The sequence below is a fragment of the Spinacia oleracea genome, chromosome 2 (assembly GCF_020520425.1).
Source record: "Spinacia oleracea cultivar Varoflay chromosome 2, BTI_SOV_V1, whole genome shotgun sequence".
In the NCBI taxonomy this organism is placed as follows: domain Eukaryota; kingdom Viridiplantae; phylum Streptophyta; class Magnoliopsida; order Caryophyllales; family Amaranthaceae; genus Spinacia; species Spinacia oleracea.
In genome coordinates this window covers 10,331,241-10,355,284 of record NC_079488.1, presented here as the reverse complement: position 1 = coordinate 10,355,284, position 24,044 = coordinate 10,331,241, and the positions used below count along the sequence as shown (strand labels likewise).

General features: G+C 40.2%; 1 protein-coding gene and 1 long non-coding RNA gene across 2 annotated transcripts; one reads left to right on the top strand and one right to left on the bottom strand.

Annotated features, from left to right (window-relative positions):
• The first annotated feature begins 1,088 nt into the window (after positions 1–1,088).
• Positions 1,089–4,071, top strand: LOC110804444 (uncharacterized). The gene is made up of 3 exons (XR_002537738.2): positions 1,089–1,293; positions 1,835–2,399; positions 3,580–4,071. It is a non-coding gene; the product is annotated as an uncharacterized lncRNA (long non-coding RNA).
• Positions 4,072–5,260: 1,189 nt separating this feature from the next.
• On the bottom strand, positions 5,261–6,191 carry LOC110804455 (auxin-binding protein ABP19a-like). The gene has a single exon (XM_022010047.2). It carries the CDS (start codon positions 6,127–6,129, stop codon positions 5,497–5,499), a length of 633 nt encoding a protein of 210 aa, XP_021865739.1. The 5' UTR covers positions 6,130–6,191; the 3' UTR covers positions 5,261–5,496.
• Between the last annotated feature and the right edge of the window lie 17,853 nt (positions 6,192–24,044).

Genomic DNA, 24,044 nt, shown 5'->3' with positions numbered 1-24,044 from the left:
TAGACTAAATTAATCAAACCTTAAAATCAAAAACCTCCAGCAAAACCAAAACCTAAACATTCTACTCTATCTTCAGCAAAACCTTAACCATAAGGAAAATTTGTTAGAAATGACCTTTTAAAACACAAAAATTGTGATAAAGGACCTTTTAAAAAAAAAGTTGTGACATAGGACCTAAAATCGATTTTTTGTTGTGAATTGGGACCAACACTCATTTTCCGGTGGTCAACTCAATTTCTCCGGCGTTGACCCGTGCGTGCGTGGCACGTGACTTTTAAAAAATGAGTTTTTTTTTCTTTCAGATTTTCCCTCTGGTTTCTCCCCTAACTACCTTAAAAAAAAGCCCTTAAAAAAAACCTCTCTCTCCTAATTGCTCTGTTGAACGCTTCTTCTATCTTCTTGCTGAAGTTCATCAATTCATGATTTGCGGTATATTGTTTAATAAAAACACTGCTTCCCCCTTTCAATTCGTTGCTATTCGTATCAGGTAAGAGTAAAAGACCCAATTTGTTTGCTCCAATTCGTCCAATTTCATCATCGTGGAAGTTAGGGTTCATATCCATTTTTTTTTTTGCTACTATAACATCTTAGGGTCATACAAAGAGACTCGTTTTTGTATGACATATAGAGCTCCAGCACAGAATTACAGAAAGCTTAAGGGTGAATGAGATATAGGGCTCCTTTGACTGGTTTAATGGTAAATGAGATTCCAGAATATGATTCAGATTGGAGTATCAGTAAATTACCAGGAAACCAATTTCGTTCTTGATTAGTTAACCAATTTAATGTGGTCTCTGCAATTTCCTTTGAATACAGAGTGTGCAATTTTGTATGAAGAAGAGCGGTTTTTTTTAGGTAGTTAATGGGGGGAAAATTGGAAAAGTGGAGGGAAAATCTGGGAAAAAAATCATTTCTTAAAGTCACCTACCACGCACACGCGGGTCAACGTCGGAAAATTGAGTTGATCACCGGAAAATGGATGTTGGTCCCTATTTACAACAAAAAAATCGGTTTTAGGTCCTATGTCATAATTTTTTTAAAGGCCTTTTGTCACAATTTTTGTGTTTTAAAAGGTCATTTCTGACAAATTTTCCTAACTATAATCGTGCAAAACCTAAACCTTTCTAACAAAACCCTCGAATTCAATCTCCCGGAAAACCTAGACCATAATGGCGCACCACCACCAGATCTTTCCGGCGACTGTTAGGGTTTTGCGCAAAAATTAAATCACACAGCGTCAAATGGCCGGAGCTAGATCTTTGTTCTTTGGCTCCCCTCTCCTTCTCTCTCTTTGTATGTTCACCTCTCTTTTTTTTTCTTGCTATATTCGATTTCTAATGGTCATTTGTTGTTCAATTACCTTCAATCTTTGGAATTGAATTTGAATATGGGATGATTATAGAATTAAAAATTTCGAACGCTTTGAATTTTTGTGCTGCTTGAATTTGATCAATGGTGCAGTGTGAGAATAGGTTTTCGTTCCCTCAAAAAAAAAAAAAAAGTTTTTCGTTGACAGATTGCTAGTTATTTAATTATGTTGTGTTTTGTTGGAAATCATCTAGGTTTGATATAAATTCTGCAAGTTTGTTTTTCCATTAGGAATTTTTCTATGGGTTATTCGCTACTTGTATATCTGAAAATCTGAAATTGTAAATTTAAGGCAGATTAGTCATATAAGTTAATTTTCATTTTCTGATTTCTATGTTATGAAACCATAATTTCGTCCAAGGTTATTTGATTTCGTAAAAAGTGACGAGTACTTCTTAGTTTCCGATTGTTCTCTGCAATTTTTGTTTAAACTTGATTAAGACTTTGGTGGGTTTGTTTCCTTTAGGGCTGTTTTATATATCAAGAAATAATTCAACTTGTGGAGTGCACCAACTTTGGAAGGCTTAATTATGGCTATGGCACTAGTTGGAGCAACTCTGATCACAACATGTTGCGGACCGATTTCAGATCGTGTTGGTCGTCTCCCTATGATGAGTATCTCATCACTCTGTTACTTTGTTAGTTCCTTAATAATGTTGTGGTCTCCCAATATTTATCTTCTACTCTTGCGTCTTCTATTGGATGGTTGCGGAAATGGTTGGAAGTCACTCTTTGTTCCACTTTATATACCAGAGACAGCTCCAACTGAAATAAGGGGTTCATTGAACACACTTCCTCAGTTCACTGATTCTGGTGGAATGTTTGTCGCGAACTGTACGGTTTTTGGGATGTCACTAATGGAAAAACCTAGTTGGAGATTGATACTTGGGGTTCTTTTAGTTCCATCCAGTATTATTATATATTAAATGTATTCTTCTTACCCGAGTCTCCTCGTTGGCTTGTTAATAAGGGAAGAATGAATGAGGCCAAAAGGGTTCTTCAACAATTGCGAGGCAGGGATGATATCGTTAGTGAGTCCTCTGCTACTTCTGTAGTTCCATTTGAAAAAATTTCTTGTACAACTTAAGCTAGTCCTTTATAAATTTTTTTGCAATTTTACGAGGAATGACATATATTGCATTGTTTTTTTACTTCCTGTTCGAGGAAAACGAGCATGTTAGCGAAAGATAGATTTAATTAGGCTAACAGTTGAGAGTTCAGTGAACTATATATGCATTAACTTCTGAGCGAAAATGGATGTGCATGTTAATGTTTGACAGACCAAAACAGATAGTAGGATAGTCATTATAAAGTAAAGGGAGTATGATTATTTGGAAATTGATTTTGTGGGTTTCATTCTTCCTTTTAGAGATGATAACTAACATTGAGTAGAGTTTGAAGAGAGAAAAGTAACTATGATAAAGTAAACATGGATTTGAAAACATGATGCATCTATCTTTTGTTGATATAGCAATTCGGTCAAGCTGCAAATCAATAACTCCATCCCACTCCCTGTCATTTTATGTCTCATCTAAACTAGGGAAGATTTTTTCTCCTTTCTTTCCGTCTTGAAATCTTATCTCATCTAATTGTTAGTGAGTATGATTTAGACTCACATCTCTCTGAACTTTTAATTAGTGTTAGTTCTTCAGGTTGGATTATGATGACTGTGTGATACTTTGATCTAAGAGCTTTTTATTAAAACCTACTTATATTTTCTTGTCCTCTCCTTAAAAAAAAGTCTTGAAAATGAAAGCAATGTTTGGAAATTGATCTTAAACAGATAGTTGATTGAAAATTGAAAGGTAAAGCAATGTGATGTAATTCACATTTTCTTTAATAGTTTGATGGGTATTATAAAGTTGTTATGTGGGCTAGCTTTGCTATCACCTCTTAGTTTTTTCTGATAAATCTGACAGGTGCGAGACATCAAATCCCTATACTTGTTCCATAATCAGCCTGATTGGTACCAATTCATGTCACTATTTCAGGAATCGGGATAGCTAGGTTTAATCAATAGTCAACAACCTCAACACGAAAAAATACTGGCAATTTGAGACTTAAATCCTTAAGAGATAACTCGTGTTGTTGTTTGTCTGGATTTGTGTCTGCACTATTGTATTGCTTGCTGCATGTTCTTTATTAAATACGTACTATTTCTGCTTGCTATCATGTTCATTTCGTACTCTTACATTTTAACTTGTCTTGTAGTATTTTAACAAAGCTCCCATGTATTCTCAAACTACAAATAACGAGCTAAGGGAGAGGTGGATCTCATACGTTATCGAATATCACCAACCAAATAACGATGAAGATGAATATTATGATGACGATGATCTAGTGTGACTTAAGCTAGCTCAGGGAGATGGTTACCTAAGTTCAGTCATGCAGATGAACTGCCAAGTCTACCACCAGTAGACAATTCCACTAATATGGTCCTTGTCCTTGCTGCAGAAGCTGCTATTGTTTTTGCTACACCATCCCCAGTTGCTGCTGCTACACAATCCCCAGTACGTTGCTGCTGCTACAGAAGCTCTAGCGGCTTCTGCAGAGGCCAGCTCTTGAATTTTTTATTTTTATTTATATTGGATTTTGTTTTTACCGTACCTTGTGTAGATCGTTTATATTTTGTCAATGAATAATAGGATTTTGTTATTGAATGAACAATATTATGTTGTTATTGAATGAAAGGATTTTTGGAAAGATCGTGTGGATATCATTTTTATTTTATCCATTTAGATTTGGTTTACATATAGGACTTAGAATCGTAATATCCTATTTTAGGGATGCGTGTGCTGCTATTTTTGAACAATATTAAAAAAAAAAAGGGTAGAATATAGAACGGTTGTGTAAGGAAACTGCTTTCTATCTTAATATTAAACAGAAAGTATATAGTACGCCTATGAATGGAAGATGTTCTGTATCTCAATAGTTAACAGGAAGAATAGAGGGCGGAGAGTATAGGAAACGGTTATGTACGGTAACCGTTCTATATTCCTTCCTCATTTTCTGATTTTAGGAAGAGAATAGAACACGCTTATCTCTTAACACTGTACTTTATGACTAGATATATAAAACGCTTCTTTTACCCGTTTTATAAACTTTATAGCGAGTTGAGTTGAAGAACGCCTCTAAGGCGTCCTACAAATGGTATTTCAACAGTACTCTATGCCCTTTTATGTAGTAATGTCTATACTTAATTACTTGGAGAGTCACTACCGTTTATTTTGACGGAAGAAATGTTTTTTTTTACATTTTCCTTAGTTGTTTTGTTAAGGGTGGAAAACAATTTAGACAAATATATAAAACAACTTTCCATAGGGAAAAACAACTTTCTTTTTTTTCTTTTTTTTCTTTTTTTTTGAGGAAAAGTGCCGCATCCTCTAATTGTCATTATTAAATAAGTAAAAATCGGAAGCTATTACATCCTCTAATACACTTGGGCATCCTCCGACCCACACACGAGTAGAGAACTCAAGTGGGCTTAGATGGGCCATAGTGTGGGCTGCTACATTGGCCTCTCTATAAACAACTTTCATTTTGTAAATAAGGAATATCACGTTTTCCTCTCTAATCCATTACATTTAGTTTTTTCCTATTATCCTTATCTCATTTTCACTTCTATGTTCTTTTTACAAAAAAAAAAAAGTTTTCTGGTAAAGAAAAGGAAACTGATTTTAACAATACCAAAGAAAATTGATTTAGACACACCCTATGTGAGTAGAGAATGAAAAAGTGTGTCTTACAATGGTATGCCAAAATCATCCCTAATAAAACAAACAAAAAAAACTACAATTTTTTCATGAAATACCCATGAGATTTCACGTAATGCACTCAATATGCATCTTTTAGCCCATAATTGTGTGGATCTTAATTAATTAACAATGTCATACAAATTTAAACATCCAACTCAATTTATAAATCGCAATGAATAAGATTACAAACTCACATTTATTCAATTCACAATACAATTTTATGATGAAGAACATCAGGTACATGTTACTTATTATAGAAGCACTCACGTGCCTTCATGTATCCCGGCACACACATGCAACAATCACACAATACAAATCACGTAACACAATTATTGTGAAATTATTTCTTAGGTAGCATATACTCCACATATTATTAGTTGGTGCCACCAAAAGTTCTCTTTAGCCTTTGAACTTGTGAAGCATCCAACACAGTGATCCTTCGTACCACGTCGCTTGGCAAGTCATTCGCCGCTAGCGAAGAGGTGGTGGTTTGGAAGCCGGGGGATTGGCTGTTTAAGGAAACAAACGCAAGAGCCGGAGAATTACCAATGTTAACTTGGAAGTGAAGTAATGTGTGTGGAAATATCATAATATCTCCCCTATTTAACGTTCTATAGTACGCAACGTTATCTGAGCCTATAAACCCTGCAATTATTGTCCCCTCGACCATCAAGATAACTTCGGACACTCGGTGTGAATGGACAGGGACACTTCCACCCACGGCAATATCCAAACGTGATATGCTAAGCCCTAAGCCGTTCAAAGCAGGGAAAGTCCTGTCGATTGCTAAAGTTATAGCAAAGCCAAAGGTGGTCGAGGTATTACCTGGAATACCCAGACCAGAGAAAACAAAGTCATCAGCTGTGAGGTTAACAGGATCCCTGCATGGATATCCTGCTGGTGTAACAGGATAGTTAAAGTCCGCCACACAAAAATCAACCACACTCGTGGCGGATGCAAAGGAAACAAGGAGGGAGAAGACAGAGAAAATAATTAGAAAACCCATGGTCACTAATCTTAGGAGGTTTGTGGACTAATAGTATATATTTATGTTATTTGTTAGTGTGGTGCCTTAGTGTTGTAATTTATGTTCCTTTATATAGAAGTGGAGTGTAGAGTGTGTAGTATGAGGAACAATTAAAGTTTGGTGCTATTCTTGAGCTTACGTACACAGGCTGATGTAAATTGTAAAAAAATGTATCAGTAAATTGAACACAAGTATAAAGAATAATTTGTGTTCCCTAATTCAAAACAAATATTATTACTTTGTATTCAATATTTCTAGTCAAAGTGTTAAACTGCGTTTAAAGTTTTCTTAACTTACGACTCGAATTTTCAAATTTTCTAAACATATGACTTGGATTAATTTTCCTTTTTTAAAATCTCTAAACTCAAGACTTGGATTAGTTTCTTAAAAATTTTCAAAGAGAACCATATTAAGCTTGGACTAATGTAAAAGAGAACATCATCTTACTAATAGAGGTACTTGTAGCTATAGGTGAGATAATCAACATATCCTTATCCGTTAGTTCGCCCTAGATCGAGCTGGACGCCTGGACACATGTCGGGTTGTGTAGGTCGATGTGCCAAGCTGTGTACATAGGACCCAGCGAGTCGTGCTTGGAATGAGCTAACAGAAAACTTGCCCGACCCTGAGCATAGGCAAGAGGTGTGACAGCCTAGGGCCCAGAGGCAGAAGGGGCCCAAAAATAATAGCGTCCAGTTATTTTTTTTTTATAAGTAATAAAATCCAACCATTAATAACTTTGTGGCTCATTGGCAGTTGACATGCAATTGCATTCAAGAAACAAGGGATCGATCCCTATAGTTTCAAGTTTGGTTTTATCTTTAGGGAAAAATTTGGTAATATTAATCCAACATTTGGCCGATTTTTTATTTATTAAACCTACATATGAGTTTTTTTTTTCAAATAATCCAAACTTGTAGACCAATAAGCTTTTAATGGTCCCAACAAGTAACCCACCCGCTATAACAGGTTACCTATAAACGTGTCATTTTCTAATTAGTCAAAAATATTTTCTTTTCTTTCCTTTTCTTTTTTCTTTTCTTTTCCTTTTCCTTCCTCTTATCCTTTCTCCAACTGTTGGCAGAACCCCCCCTTATTTCTCCAGAACCCCCCTTATTTCTCCATTGTCAGAAGACACGCCCCACTCCTCCACTCCTTTAACTGAATCTTCACAACCAAGGCACTTTTCTACTCTTCAGTTGTCGCCGATTGATATAACAGGCCAAGTGGGGATTAATTTCAAGCCAACTTGACCCAGATGGTGATGGGTATTAATTAAGGATAACGCAGTTATCCTATATGATAAAATATATTATTGATGGGCAAAATATATTATTGTGTTGTGTTATTGAGGATGACGCAGTTATCCTATATGATAGAATATCATATGTACATAGTAGAGTTATGTTATAACTGGGTTATATAGAAGTCTATATGAATTAGGAAATCTATGAAGAATAGGAGATCTAGTATGTATTATAAATATAGGCGTATGCCCACGAATAACACAACACAATAATATATTTTATCATGGTATCAAGAGCAAGTTGAGATCTTGGATTATCGACAAAAAAATTTCCCTTGCCGGTGGGTTGGGAAATTAGACCCACCGGCAGGATTTATAAATCTTTATCCATAAGACTTCTTGAAACGACAGTAAGTACAGGAATCCCTGACACGGCAAGGCAGACATATGATATTTTTTTTCCTTGTACGAAACGACAGGACTCCTTGAAACGACAGGACTCTCTGACACGACAGGACAAGCATCTGACATTTTTTTCTTGCACGAAGCGACATGACTCTTTGAAACGACGGTAACGAAAGGACTCTTTGACACGACAAGACAGACATATAACATTTTTTTCTTGTATGAAATGATAGGACTCCTTGAAACGACAGTACCGACAGGACTCCTTGACACGACAAGACAGGCATATGACATTTTTTCCTTGTACGAAACGACATGACTCCTTGAAACGACAGTAACGACAGGACTCCTTGACACGACAAGACAAACATATGACATACTTTGGATTTTTTATTTCTCCAATCACAACGTTCGTGAAACTGTCGTTCCGATTGCGGGAGGGTATTGAGGATAACGCAGTTATCCTATATGATAGAATATCGTATGTAGTAAGTAGAGTTATGTTATAACTAGGTTATATAAAAGTCTATATGAATTAGGAAATCTATGAAGAATAGGAGATCTAGTTTGTATTATAAAGAGTTAAGTATATAGTTGGGGTCTAACTTTTCATGTTTTCAACCGTTTGGGACCTGTATTTTTTTTTCACCGTTTGGGACCTACTATTCATTTTCCGGCCAAATTTAACCAAAGCAAATAAAAGGTTAGTCCCTTGAGTTAAAAGTTAGGTCCTTGAGTTAAAAATCCACATGTCACTAATACAAATTTTCTTCATATAATTAAAAAATACACATGGCATGAGTAAAGTTAAAAACTTGTATATCATAAACTTTTAGCTATATATGAGATTGAGTAGAATGATTTGTTTTCGTTGGTGTAATAATCTATTATTGATTTTTTCGGTTTATTGTTTTAGCTAAAAGTTTTGTGCAAGTATTGTTCAAATAAAATGAAGTAACGGGTGAATTTTGAAACCACTTAGAAATCGACAATACGAAATAATTATTTTTTTATAAAGATTACATTAGACGAAAATATATTAGACCAGAATTCCGAACTAGCTAGACTGGACATTTATTCTTATCAAATCACCTTGTTGTGAATCTTAATGCAACATTAGCCGAACACATTACTTGAATAAGGACACATAATTATATGATGTATATACACGTGATTTTGATCTTTTATTTTGAGTACCACTTTGAAATGCTATTCAAACTAATTGATCCATACTAAGATGTAAGAACTAACATAAAATAAAATTCGGAGCAGCAATGATGTGAACCCAAAGCCCAGCTACCACAATTTCTCAAATTTACTACTACTATACACTTATCAAATCGTTTTGTTCCTCCTTGACAGGCAGACCTGTATGGTTTTATAGGGGTCTAAAGAGAACCCCGTTATTTTTTTTTAAAAAAACTGAAAAATTATATTAAGAAATAAATTAAACTTAATAAGTTAAAGTATATAATTAAATCATGCTGTAGACACCTACTTTTGTCCCCATTCCCGAGAGGGAAGGTTCGATGATGAAAACGTAAATCTCCACTTGACAACGCATCTCCTATAAAATAACGAATCTCAATTCCCCTTTTCATTTCACCCGAAACCTGCTATTTATGGAAACCTTCTAGAAATAGTAACTGTCGTAATAGGTAGTTGTTAAAAGTGGCAAGTCATAAAAGATAGAAACCTGTCAGAATTAGGTGTTGCACTCCAACATAAATCCTAAATGAGATAGAAATTGCGAGAGAATCCTATTCCTAATATGATCCGAAAGTAAGAGTCACATATTAATTAAAATCCTAACGAACCTAGAGTTCGTAACGGGCCCAGACGCATCCCGTCACAAGGTTAATACGCACTAAAGGACTCAATTAAATCTCAAATACTCCGGATTCTAGGAATCCGAATCTGACTAAGAAAAACAGCCCAGACCCTATTTTCAACGCCTGGATCTGGGCGCCGAAATCTTCGGCGCCCAGGCCTGGGCGCTGAAAATACCTGGTACGTGTTTTTTCCTAATTCCTCGTGGATTAGAGTTCTCCAATTCTATCTTTCCACGAACTCTTTCCTATAAATAGACCCTTAAGTTCGACGTGAAAAGAACACAACAACACACAATTATATTCTGAGTATTGACTCTAAACCCCTAAGCCTAAGCCTCACGCTGCAAAACAGATCACGCGTTCTGTCGCAATCGATCCATAAATCGAACAGAACGTATCCCGTCCCATAATTTGAGATTCGTTAAATAAAAGGAGAAATAGCAAAGTCAAAGTGGTTAGTTTTCTGAGAACCGTGACGCACCTCTCAAGGGTGCGTCGTAATGTGTCCCTTTTCCATGGTTTAATTGCTTTCCTCGCCCTTTTATGAACTGTTAAACTAACTAAAATCTGATTGTTCGATCACGCTTAATAAATATGATATTTTTGGGAAATTGGATTATCATGCTAGGTCCCTTAAAACAATCTAAATCAGATAATCGCGCTCGATCTAGTACTATATGTTTCATATTGATAAAATCAACTCAGATTAGTTTAATAGTTAACGCATGTCCCTTCAATTATTTATTCTGAGCTAGTAAGGATATCCTGCCTCTAGAGTTATCGAAGAGCTAGTACTCCTCTCGGTAGTTACAGTCCCCCGAACCCTCAATCTCTACCCTGCGGGTGTACGTTGAGCGATCCCCACCACCAGGGATCACAAGGGAACCTACGGCCGTCGTGGTCAAACATAATTGCACTCCCTTTATGTCACGATAATCGGGTGTGAGGGGGTCGAAAAAGCGCGAGGCCAATGCGTGACCTTGTCCCTCGTGGGTGTGACGATTCTTTTTATTCAATCAAGTGTATTTGGATTCCCTGTGAGTATACACCCAATTGACTAGTAATATAGGAGTCGCCATTCAGTTTTTAACGACAATGAGAAAAACTGACAAAACCCGGTTATCGTGACATAAAGGGAGTGCAATTATGTTTGACCACGACGGCCGTAGGTTCCCTTGTGATCCCTGGTGTGGGGATCTCTCAATATACACCCGCAAGGTAGAGATTGAGGGTTCGGGGGACTGTAACTACCGAGAGGAGTACTTCGCTCGTCGATAACTCCAGAGGCAGGATATCCTTACTAGCTCAGCATAAATAATTGAAAGGACATGCGTTGACTATTAAACTAATCTGAGTTGATTTTAGCAATATGCAACATATAACACTAATTCGATCGTGATTATCTGATTTAAATAGCATTAAGGGACCTAGCATGATAATTCGATTTCCCAAAAATATTATATTTTTTAGGCGTGATAGAACAATCAGATTAGGTTAGTTTAACAGTTCATAAAAAGGGCGAGGAAAGCAGTTAAGTCATCGAAAAGGGACACATTACGACGCACCCTTGAGAGGTTCGTCACGGTTCTCAGAAAACTAACCACTTTGACTTTGCTATTTCTCCTTTTTATTTAACGAATCTCAATTATGGGACAGGATACGTTCTGTTCGATTTATGGATCGATTGCGACAGAACGCGTGAACAGTTTCGCAGCGAGAGGCTTAGGCTAAGGGTTGGAGTCAATACTCTGAATATAATTGTGTGTTGTTGTGTTCTTTCACGTCGAATTTAGGGGCCTATTTATAGGGAAGAGTTCGTGGAAAGATAGAATTGCAGAGTTCTAATCCATAAAGAATTAGGAAAAAAACACGTACCCAGGTATTTTCAGCGCCCAGGCCTGGGCGCCGAAGATTTCGGCGCCCAGAGCCAGGCGTTGAAAATAGGGTCTGGGCTGTTTTCTTTAGTCAGATTCGGATTCCTGAAATCCGTAGAGTTTGAGATTAATTCGAGTCTTTTAGCGCGTATCAATTTTATGACGGAATGCGTCTGGGCCCGTTACGAACTCTAGGCTCGTTAGGATTTTAATTAATACGTAACTCTTATTTCTGAATCATATTAGGAATAGGATTCTCGCAGTTTTCTGCTCGTATGTGCGAGCGACCTTCTACAGTAGTGTGCTGCTTTAGCGAAGCCGTGGAGTGCGACTTTAGTTTTAAGGCGACATCCAGTTTTAGCTTGGCCCGGATTAACCCTTTGACAGACAAACATTTTTTATTTGGAAAACCAATGACTTGACGACACATATTTTTGGTGTTTCGAAGAATGACCATGATATTTAACTTGCTTTTTTTTTTTTGGAAAGTGTACATAAGCATCTTCTGAGACGAGTCTAAGTTTTGACCAAGTTTTAATGTTATTATTTTTTCTTGCTTATTTGGGAGCTAAAGGTGCTTTGGGCTTGATCCTACTTGCAATAGGGCCTCGTGTTTAGCAACACGGTCTTAAGTCCTTTCCTGTTCCGTGTTTTGTGAAATCTGGGCCTTGGGCTGCATTTTCAGCGCCCAAGTTCAGGCGTTAAACATTTCGGCGCCCAGAGGTGGGCGCTGAAAGTCCTTTCCTGGTAATATTTGATTTTCGGATTTCTAACGCGTTTCCGAATGGGATCAGGATGTCATTGGGTGCGTTCAGCTATATATAGGGGCTAGATACGTCCTTATTTTCCACCACTCTCAAATTCTTTCTCTTCTTTTGCTGTGCTCTAATTATTCACTGCTTTTGCCATGTCGATCCCTACTTTCTCACTCCAACGGACTGTTAGGCGTTGGCTACGGGCCCTTACTCCCACAGAAAAAGCTTTTTTAAAAGAATACCACTTAGAGGCACTTTTAGGCTTACAACAAATTAATATTGATTATAACTTTCTGCATGCTGCCCTAAGCTTTTGGGACTCCGATCATCATGTTTTTTCCTTTCGGGGCAATGAAATATGTCCTTTGCCCGATGAATTTGCTGCGATCCTTGGTTATCCTACTAATGCTACTCCTGTTACCCCTGGCACCGTTGAAGAGGGTAAAACAACCATAAGGGCTTTCCTAGGGCTAGATGATAACATGTTTGCTGAAATTGTTGTAGACGATAAGGTTAACTTGGCAAAACTTGTAAAACATCATTTTAGGCCTAGTAAGAATATGACCGAACAAAAATTGAAAATTCGAGCCCTTGTATTTTGCTTGTTGAATCATTACTTGCTGTCGAATAATAATGGTGAGTTCGGTGACATAAGGTTGATCCCCTTGATTAGCCAGATGGAAAGTTGCTATTCTATTATGCCGTTGGTTATTGCTGAGACTTTGCTGAGTGCGGATGAACTGAAGAAGGGCGCCAAATCTGAATATTTTAAGGGGAGCCCCCTATTGCTGCAAGTAATCGATCTTTTCCTTGCGCACATGTATGTTTTTTTTTTTTGCATATATTTCTTTCTGCCTGGGGCTGAGTTTCAGCGCCCAGTGCTGGGCGCTGGAATATTCGGCGCCTGGTCCTGGGCGATGAAACTGCGCCCCAGGAACCGTTTTTTCTTTCTTTTCATTCTTTTGATTCGATCGTACCTGTTTTTGCAGATTTGGCTTGCGGAACGGCTTAGACTTTTGGAAGCTCCTGCCGATCCTAAACCTTATCGCCCTATAGCTTTGGGTAGCCGAAAATACTTGCACCAAGGCCAGGACGAGGCCGAATGGACCTCCTTTTTTACTTATGGCATTTGTTCTATTAAGTGGGTGGTACCATGGTGGGGTTTGACTACTATGACAAGGGGGTCTGATGTATCGGTTTATGTTTCTTTGTTGGGGCTATCTCGTCCCATTTATATTTTCCCTTACCGAGTCATGCGTCAATATGGTTTAAGGCAGACTATCCCCTTTTCTGATACGGTACAACCTAAGGTAGCGGCCTTTTCACAAACACGGGTCTTAGCGTGGGCTAAGTATTATGATGGTCTCCCGCGTTGGGCCGTAGCTACAAATGGCTTTGTGGGTCTTTCTGAAAACTACAAGTTGTGGATGAGCTCTGATGACAAAGATGTGAGGACCGAGGCTCGTAATGGGGAGCCGGCTGAGCTTTTGATACCTCGTATTCGTGTTAAGTATGAGGGTCCTGATTCTACCAGACCTCGTACCTATAGTGTTAAGCCTGTGAAAGCTCGTCCTGATCGAAAGCGAAAGGAAGTTCCTCCCCGTTCCAGTTTCAGGCCTAAAAAGATGCCTAACATGAAGGGGCCTGCTTTTGTTAAAAGAAATGCAAGCTCTCGCAGAGATCGTCGCCGGAACAATGTATGGGTTAGGAAGGCTCAGCCGCCTGTAGAAACAGTGGCTAGTCTAGTTGATGATAATAATCCTTCTCCCACCATTGTTTGTGCCCTTGAGGCTGAGCGGGTTATAACTGAGAATGTTTCTGAAGCCTTGGCATCTTTGGAAGCTAGTGTCCAGGAGCCGGTTCTTATGGCGATTGACATTGGGGCAGCGCAGAGGACTGTGGGAGTGGATCCTGCGAATATTGCCCTCTACAAGACTTTATTCGATGATCCAGAAGAACTAGAGTAGTGTAGTTCTTGCTAGGGTGTAGGTGCCCTCTATTTATTTCAGTCGTGTTTGTTTTTATTTTTAGCACTCTGTTTTCCTTCTTATTATATTTTAATAAAGGCGTATTTTTAGTTTTCATTTATTTTTGTTTCTCCTCTTTTATATGTCTAACACTTTTTTGCACAAAGAATATATTTTTTTATTATTTGGACCGAATCCTTGGTAAGGATTGCCTACGTATCTTGTCAGAATCAGGTCGCGCGTAGTTCTAGCTTTTGAATTAGTTCTAGTATGCCGGATTTCGGTAGGTATGCCCTGAGGTGGAAACATATTACTTAGTCGGTCAAATGAGTGAAGTATTTATCATTATTTTCATCTGCCGTTTTTTTTTTTGCCATAGGTTGCGTAAAATTCGACTAATTTGTATAGCTATATTCTTGGTAAACCTATTTGGATACGTACTGTACCCCCCAAGTGTTCGTTATTTTTCCGTTGTGTGCGGATAAAATGACGAGCACTTTCAAAAAGAAAACTTTTGGCAGGCAGAGAGTTTCAACGCCCAGGCTGGGGCGTCAGAAATTTCGGCGCCCAGCCCTGGGCGCTGAAAATGACTTGGGCGGTCAATTTTTGACGTTTTGCTTCACATGTTCTTGCGTTTATTTCTATTTCTTTTTTTTTGTGCCTTGATATTTTGCTTTGTATTTAAAGTTAATTTTGAGGCTATTTTGGAGGCATTTTTGACTGTTAGCGTGAAATGCACTTTTGTCCAGATTAATTTTTTCTATTGGTGACTCAAAACAGTTTTGAAAATGGAGTTAGGGTGCGGAAGTTATGAAGATCTTTGTGTAGGCTTTGGAGGTGGGTTGTTAGTGAAGGGTATGATGGAATCTATGTTTTATGAATCTGTTTTTTTTGGTAACATTTGCATTGTTTTTAAATTTTTGATTTCCTTTGATTTTGGGTTGCATGGATTGGCTCTTATGATGACACTGGTTGGCTTTTTAGGTTTTGGGGATATGAATGGGATAGTGTGGTTTATTTTGTGGGTTTCGGGAATTGGTTCCCATGGCACTATTTCAAAACCGAGTGGGCTTTGTTTGTTGGGCCTAGAGTGGGCCGCCTCTTTATTTTTGTATTTTGCAAGTACATTTGGTGTTTATTTAGTGTTAGAATAAAATTTTTAGGAGAAATATTACGCCTTTATTGATTCGGAAAGTAAGGAAAACACACTGAAATAAAACTGACCCATATTCTAAAGGGCCTTAGGACCATCTAAAGTCTCTATTATTTTTTTCTATCAATCTAAAGAACTACTAGGCGCTTTTTACTAATGGTGCTCTATGTGGCTCAAGCCTGGGGTTTAGTCTCATAAAACTTTGGTCCTTCACCGGTACTCATCTTGAATTCCATTCCTTTTGCATTGACCCACTAATATGTCTTCACCCATCCGTTCTCGACCTCTTCTAGTGTTGATGCAGGAGAGATTAACCGGGTTGGATTGAAACTTTCATCTTGTAAAGCTAGGGTAGTCATCACAGTCTCGTCCTTCATAGGCCTCGATTCGTTAAACAATGTCCATAGAGCCTGGTTGTCCAATATTTCAGCTGTTTTAGTCTTGGTGAGGTAGGGTGCCTCATCCAAGGTGTGGCAGTCATGGAAAATTTCAAATCCGGGTTTTAGCAATCCATCCTGAACGAAGGGTTCAGGGAAATCGCAGCATGGGTGTTCTTCTCCTTCCCGAACGAACATCCCGTTAAGGGTCCTTTGATATGGGGGAAGGAGGGTGGTTTGTTTGGCTTTGTTAAGGCGTAGCCTAGATAGGCGGTCAGCAATATCTTCCTCCGTTGGTTCATAACCTAAGCCAAAGGGAGTAGATTTATCGGGAAAAGGATGGAACGTGTATTCCTTCTTCCTTATGCCCAATGGGGTTCCTGGGAAATAACCTTGATCTAACAGCATTCTAGGGATGACTCGGGATGCATGCGGGTCTAGGAATGCTGGATCATAATCTTCGATGAACTGGATTGTTTCTTCCATTTGAAACCCATAAAGGTCGTCTGCAGTTTCGGCTGTTCCAACCATAGTACAACTGACGTTGAGAGGAGGGGCGCGGGTTTCTAGTATTACCCCGTTATGGTTAAGTTTAACCATTTGGTGCAAGGTAGAAGCCACACCTCCTAAGTCATGGAGCCAAGGTCGCCCCAAGAGGAGGTTGAAAGTGGGCTTGATGTCGATTATTTAAAACTCCGTGGTGCGTGCCACAGGCCCGGTTTGTATGGTAAGGTTGATTTTCCCCAATACAGGCCTTCGGGAGTTATCATAAGCTCGTACCCCTTGCGTGGAGGTTTGGAATTCATCGCTTCCTAGCCCCAAGCAATGGGCGGTTCGCAATGGGAAGACATTAACCGCCGAACCATTATCTACGAGCGCTAGGGGGATGTTTTGTCCTTTGCATCCAACCACTAGGTAAAGGGCTTTATTGTGAGCACCCCCCTCTTTGGGTAAGTCTTTATCAGTGAAAACTATGGCCTTTTCTCCGGCATCTCTCGTGACATGGCTAACCAATGAGTCAGGCGTGATATCTGTAGGTACTGAGATGAGGTCAAGTGAGCGAATAAGCTTTTCGCGATGTTCCTTTGAAGTACACATAAGATCCCAGATGGTAATCTCAGCCTTGGTTCTTTTTAGTTGTTTCAGGAGAGGATTTTCAATGACTTCCGCGACGGTGGCGTGCCGTCCATTCTCAGGAGTTTGCCTAACCGGGACGTCGTCCATGGGAGGTGGGTGAATGTCCGGTTGGTATATTCTTCCGGATCGAGTGAGGTTGTCGACCTCGGGCTCCTGAGGGGTGGTGTCAATGAGAGCATACCCGGGCCAAGTTTCAGTGAAGAAGTCATAAAAGATAGAAACCTGTCAGAATTAGGTGTTGCACTCCAACATAAATCCTAAATGAGATAGAAAACTGCGAGAATCCTATTCCTAATAGGATTCGGAAATAAGAGTTACGTATTAATTAAAATCCTAACGAGCCTAGAGTTCGTAACGGGCCCAGACGCATTCCGTCATAAAATTGATACGCGCTAAAAGACTCGAATTAATCTCAAACTCTACGGATTTTAGGAATCCGAATCTGACTAAACAAAACTGCCCAGACCCTATTTTCAACGCCTGGCTCTGGGCGCTGAAATTACCTGGGTACGTCTCTTTTCCTAATTCTTTGCGGATTAGAACTCTGCAATTCTATCTTTCCACGAACTCTTCCCTATAAATAGGCCCCTAGTTTCGACGTGAAACAACACACAACAACACATAATATATTCTGAGTATTGACTCTAAACCCCTTAGCCTAAGCCTCTCGCTGCGAAACTGTTCACGCGTTCTGTCGCAATCGATCCATAAATCGAACAGAACGTATCCTGTCCCATAATTGAGATTCGTTAAATAAAAAGGAGAAATAGCAAAGTCAAAGTGGTTAGTTTTCTGAGAACCGTGACGCACCTCTCAAGGGTGCGTCGTAATGTGTCCCTTTTCGATGATTTAACTGCTTTCTTCGCCCTTTTTATGAACTGTTAAACTAACCTAATATGATTGTTCTATCACGCCTAACAAATATAATATTTTTGGGAAATCGGATTATCATGCTAGGTCCCTTAATGCTATTTAAATCAGATAATCACGATCGAATTAGTATTATATGTTGCATATTACTAAAATCAACTCAGATTAGTTTAATAGATAATGCATGTCCCTTCAATTATTTATGCTGAGCTAGTAAGGATATCCTGCCTCTGGAGTTATCGACGAGCCAATTACTCCTCTCGGTAGTTACAGTCCCCCGAACCCTCAATCTCTACCTTGCGGGTGTATATTGAGAGATCCCCACACCAGGGATCACAAGGGAACCTACGGCCGTCGTGGTCAAACATAATTGCACTCCCTTTATGTCACGATAACCGGGTTTTGTCAGTTTTTCTCATTGTCGTTAAAAACTGAATGACGACTCCTATATTACTAGTCAATTGGGTGTATACTCACAAGAAATCCAATTACACTTGATTGAATAAAAAGAATCGTCACACCCACGAGGGACAGGTCACGCATTAGCCTCGCGCTTTTTCGACCCCCTCACAGTGGCGACTCCACTGGGGATAGTGAAGGAAATACTCGTGCTTGTAGGTAATCAAAATAGCCGAAGGGTGAAACGATCCTACCCCGCGTTTATTTCCCCATCAAGTTGGGACGACCTGAAAATCAGCATATTAAGGTGAACGGGCAGAACCGCATAACGAATCTCGGCTCCCTCGGGAGTTGGGACTAAGGATACCTTTTTTCGCCAATAGGGGGGTGCATACGCCGCGCATGTTTCCCACTCGGTAGTTGTGCAGGTAGTACACCTATCCCGAACCCAATCGCTCGCCCATTAGGTCCCTCTCGCCTGCATGCCCCCTTGGCTTGCACTTGCGGGTTGGCCTATTGAGCGAAATTCGTCTGTTGAAGACACTACCTCGACCGGGGCATGTGTTGGATCTACGATAGAAGCGGTACCAAGCCAGGCGCAAATACTACCCATAGAAGCCTATCATAAACTACGTGGCATATTTAATTTTCAAATCTATGTTTGTAATGTAGTTATGTGTAGCGAAATATGTGATTGTGTGTGACAAACTATCCTAGAAAACCAATGACCTTAAAATTTTCCCAAACATTCATAGACTAATTTGCCAAAGAGTTATACCGAAACACGTGTTCCGCAAACCCGAATGATCGCCACAAAATAAGCGACGCTCGGGATGGCCTGTAACGAATCCCACAAACGCTGTTACGCGTAAAGGACGTTATTAGGCAAGCACGCAAATCGAAGTCGCATAAACAGAAAACAAAAAACGAGAACCAGCCAGGGACGCATTTTCAATGCCCCTGGCTGGGCGCCAGAAATTCTCACGCCCCACGCTGGGCGCTGAAGTTGCTGCTTGGCCTTCTGGACAGGCGCAGCAGCTTCGGTGCCCGCACGAAAGGAAAATACGTAGCAAAAAAAAAATGTTCATAAAAAGAATTGCTACGAGGGCGTAAGGAAAGCACTCGATTTCAAAAGCGACTCGTAAAAAATTAATAACTCTTTGCGTCGTTGTTAGGCCTCCTACGACGGCAATGCTCGACGCTAAAAGTCGACCATGCAAATAATCATGAATGTCACACGGGCAGAAATTTTCAAAAAAAACATAAAGAGTTCAAAGTGCACACATAACAGTCCAAATATACTAGTCCGACTTAAGGGTAGTCATAGAATGTCTAAAAAAGCCGACTCACGAAACAAACTAATGTGTCTCCTACTCCACAACAATAATGCAGGGCCCCTGAGTACTTGCCCGTGATAGCCATCAAGAAACGCGATGGAAGAGGCATATCCCGAACATCTGTACCTAGAGGTCGCACAAACCCAAGAGATGCATGCTCTGGGACACGACCCTTTACGTTCTCAAAGGCCACTCGCCCCAAAGAACCATGATATGCCAAAAACGCTCCCCAACTCACATGCTTTCGGGCTATTGTTTGGGTTAGAAAAGAAAAGAGCGAAGAAAGAAACAGAAATTATGGCATTAGCTCTCCAAGATGAAGTGTTCGATCCTACTAAATTGATCGCTCCATCACCCTCAAAAGATGACCAAATCCAACGAGGGTGGCGCAAGACTTTCAAATGGACTAATGCTCGTGGGATGAAGTTCAAGATATCTGCGGGAGAGGGTCCGATGTACGAAGAATTAGAGTCTGAATCCGAGTCTGACTCCGAGTCCGAACCTAGCAAAATTGTAACCCCTCCCAAAAATAGTTTAGACCCGGAAATCTCTACTCCAGGAGATCTTTTTGATGTAATGCTTCATGACTTTAATAAGATAAACAAAACTTTTGAGTATGTGCCGCTTAAAAATCAGAGTAATAATGCAGAATGTCTCGCCACTAATGAGCACGAAAAAGAGCCAGAAGAGGAATATACCAAACTAATAAAAGTTGTAAATGAACAAGAACTCAAAACTCCCATAATTGAGGACACAGAATCGGTAAATATTGGAACAGAAGAAAATCCTAAAATTATTAAAATTGGCCTCACCTTAACTCCCACTGAAAAGGCCGATCTAATCTCCACTTTGCGGGAATTCGAGGGTGTCTTTGCTTGGTCCTACAAAGACATGCCGGGAATAGATCGAGAAATCGCTGAGCATAAAATTCCGCTAGATCCCAAAATGACGCCAGTAAAACAAAAGCTACGGCGGCTCAAACCAGAGATAGCCTTGAAAATAAAAGAAGAAGTCACTAAACAACTAGACGCCGGCTTTATAAAAGTCTCCAACTACCCAGAATGGGTGGCCAATATTGTCCGCGTAGCTAAAAAAGATGGACGAGTGCGAATGTGCGTAGACTTTCGAGACCTCAACAAAGCCAGTCCTAAAGATGACTTCCCCCTACCTCACATTGACATACTAGTAGACAACACCGCAGAACACGCGCTCCTCTCCTTTATGGACGGGTACGCCGGATATAACCAAATACTAATGGTAGAACAAGACATGGAAAAAACAACTTTCATTACCCCTTGGGGAACATATTGTTACACTGTAATGCCTTTTGGTTTGAAAAATGCGGGGGCCACTTATCAAAGAACAGCCACCACGTTACTCCATGACATGATACATAAAGAAATCGAGGTCTACGTGGACGACATGATCGTCAAATCTAAAGACCGGCGCGGTCACCTCCCGGCACTTAAAAAATTCTTCACTCGAATCTTGAAATATAACATGAGACTAAATCCACAAAAATGTGTGTTCGGGGTAACCTCGGGAAAATTGCTAGGATATGTTGTTAGTACGCGATGAATCGAGATTGACCCATCTAAGATCAAAGCCATTACCGAAATGCCCCCACCAAAAACTGAAAAACAGATAAGGGGCTTCCTAGGAAAGCTGCAATACATTAGTAGGTTCATTTCCAAGCTTACTATGACTTGTGAGCCAATATTCAAAAAATTAAGAAAAGAGGAAAAGGCCGAATGGGATGAACAATGCCAAACTGCCTTCGATAAAATAAAAGAATACCTAAGCAAGCCACCCGTCCTCTCCCCACCTTTGCCTGGAATCCCTTTACGCCTATACCTAACCGTCACGGATACTGCAGCAGGAGCTATGCTCTCACAGTGTGTACATGGATTCGAGCGAGCCATTTACTACTTGAGCAAGAAGTTCATACAGTACGAGACGAGATACACAGAACTTGAGAAAACCTGTCTCGCCCTCGTCTGGGCATCCAAAAAACTCAGACATTACCTATTGGCCCACACTGTTCATATAGTGTCACAACTAGATCCCTTAAAATACGTGTTCGAAAAGCCCGCCCTGAGTGGTCGCCTGTCCAGGTGGCTAGTCATGCTCTCAGAATTCGACCTAAAATTCATGCCGGAAAAAACAATCAAAGGAAGAGCGGTAGCCGAATTCCTGGCCGAGCATGCCGCGAATGAGGAAACCCCGGAAGCTTACCTCCTCCCCGACGAGGAACTTCTGATGATACAAGACGACTATTGGACACTATACTTCGATGGCGTGTCCAACCAAAAAGGATGCGGCGTCGGAGTTCTCCTAGTCAGTCCCGAAGGAGCCCATATACCAATTTCCGTCAAACTTGACTTCGAGGCCACGAACAATGCCGCCGAATACGAGGCCTGCATAGTCGGGCTAGAGGCCGCAGTTAGCCTCGGAGTCAAATACCTACAAGTCTTCGGGGATTCTTCCCTAATAATCAACCATATATCCAAAAGATGGAAGGTCCGAAGCACTAGTCTCTCAAAATACCAAGTTCACTTGGACCAAATAGTCGAGCAATTTGAAAAAATCGAGTATACGTACTTGCCAAGAGACTACAACCAATTCGCGGATGCACTAGCGAAGCTAGCTTCAATGCTCAACATCCCGAATGAATGGGACGGAATGACCCTTCGGTTCGAGCGAAGGAAAGAGCCGGCTTATTGTTGTGCCATAGACTTCGAACCTGAAAACACCGAAGAAGAACCATGGTACATGGACATCCTTCGTTACAAAACAAGTGGGGAATTCCCCCCAAACACTTCCCCACGAGCACAAAAGGCCCTACGCCTCCTCGCTTCACAATATAGCATAATTCTGGGAGAACTGTACAAATACACGCCGAATAAAATCAAGTTACTTTGTGTCCATCAAAACCAAGCCCAAAGACTAATGGAAGAATACCATAACGGCGTGTGCGGACCCCATATGAATGGAAAAATGCTATCCCGAAAAATATCCCGCTCAGGGTACTATTGGACCACTATGGAAACTGATTGCCATCACTTTGTAAAAACTTGCCCAAAATGCCAAATCTTCAGTAACCTTAACCATTTGCCTCCCTCAGAACTATACACCTTCACTTCTCCATGGCCCTTTTCCACCTGGGGTATAGATATAATCGGCAAGGTAACACCAACAGGCGTAGGGGGACACGAGTACGTTTTAGTTGCAATTGATTACTTCACTAAATGGGTAGAGGCAGTCTCCTATGCAAAGTTAACAGCCAAACATGTCGCTCGATTCCTAGAAAAGAACATATTCTGTCGATACGGGGTTCCACATGAAATCATAAGTGACCAAGGTTCCCACTTCAGGGCCGAAGTCCAAGACCTGCTCAAAAAATATCATGTCAAACACCATAAATCCTCTCCCTACAGGCCGCAAATGAACGGCGCGGTAGAGGCGGCCAACAAAAATATTAAAGTCATAATCGAAAAAATGGCCGAAAATTATAAGGATTGGCCCAATAAATTACACTTCGCATTATGGGGCTATCGAACCTCAATCCACACCTCCATTGGAGTAACACCCTACTCCTTGGTATACGGAATGGAAGAAGTCCAACCGGTCGAGTTGGAGATTCCCTCCCTCCGGATTGTCCTAGAAAGCAAGCTACCCGAAGCTGATTGGGTTCAAGCTAGGTACGACGAACTCGTCCTTTTAGACGAACGGAGGTTGAGAGCTCTACATCACGTGCAAGTGTATCAAAAGCGCATCGCAAGGCAATTCAACAAAAGAGTCAAACCTCGAAACATCAAAGAAGGCGATTTTGTTTTAAAAGAAGTCCGCGCACCTACTACGGACCCTCGAGGAAAATTCCGGCCTAACTGGACAGGACCATATTTTGTAAAGACCATCCTACCTGGCGGAGCAGTCCAACTAGCCGACATAGATGGAGCGGAATTCGCTAACCTCACGAACTTAGACCAATTGAAAAAGTACTATATTTAATAAAATTCAGTCCAGAGTTAAGGCATGTAATAAAACATATTAAGACTCATAAGCAAACATTCTGCGCATTACTCTAAACAAACGGCATAAAACTCGATAACGTAGAAAAAGCGAAGGACAAAACTTCAACGCCCAGGACTGGGCGCTGTTATTTCTCACGCCCAGGCCTGGGCGCCGGTATTTCCTTCTCCCTAAATCGGGCGTCGTTCTCTCTTGCCACCTACCCTCCCGCTTCTACAAAGTGTTCGTACTCCTTTTTCTAACCCTCAAAAGAACCACGAACACTTGGGGGGGGGGGGGGGAAGCAGACGAGTAATGAACACCCTTTCAAAAAGTTTTTTTTTTTTTTTTTCAAAAAAGCTAGAACTAAGCGCGACCTGATTCTGACAAGATACGTAGGCAATCCTTCTCAAGGATTCGGTCCAATAAAGAATTAAAAAATAATAAAGTCATGCAACGCATCAAGAAGAAAAGATATCGCAAAGGGCACTCTACCCTAACCCATGCACGGGCAAGACCAAATAAAATGAA

Excerpts from the sequence above, each read along its gene's own strand:
- LOC110804455 (XM_022010047.2), bottom strand. The coding sequence starts at position 6,129 with ATGGGTTTTCTAATTATTTTCTCTGTCTTCTCCCTCCTTGTTTCCTTT.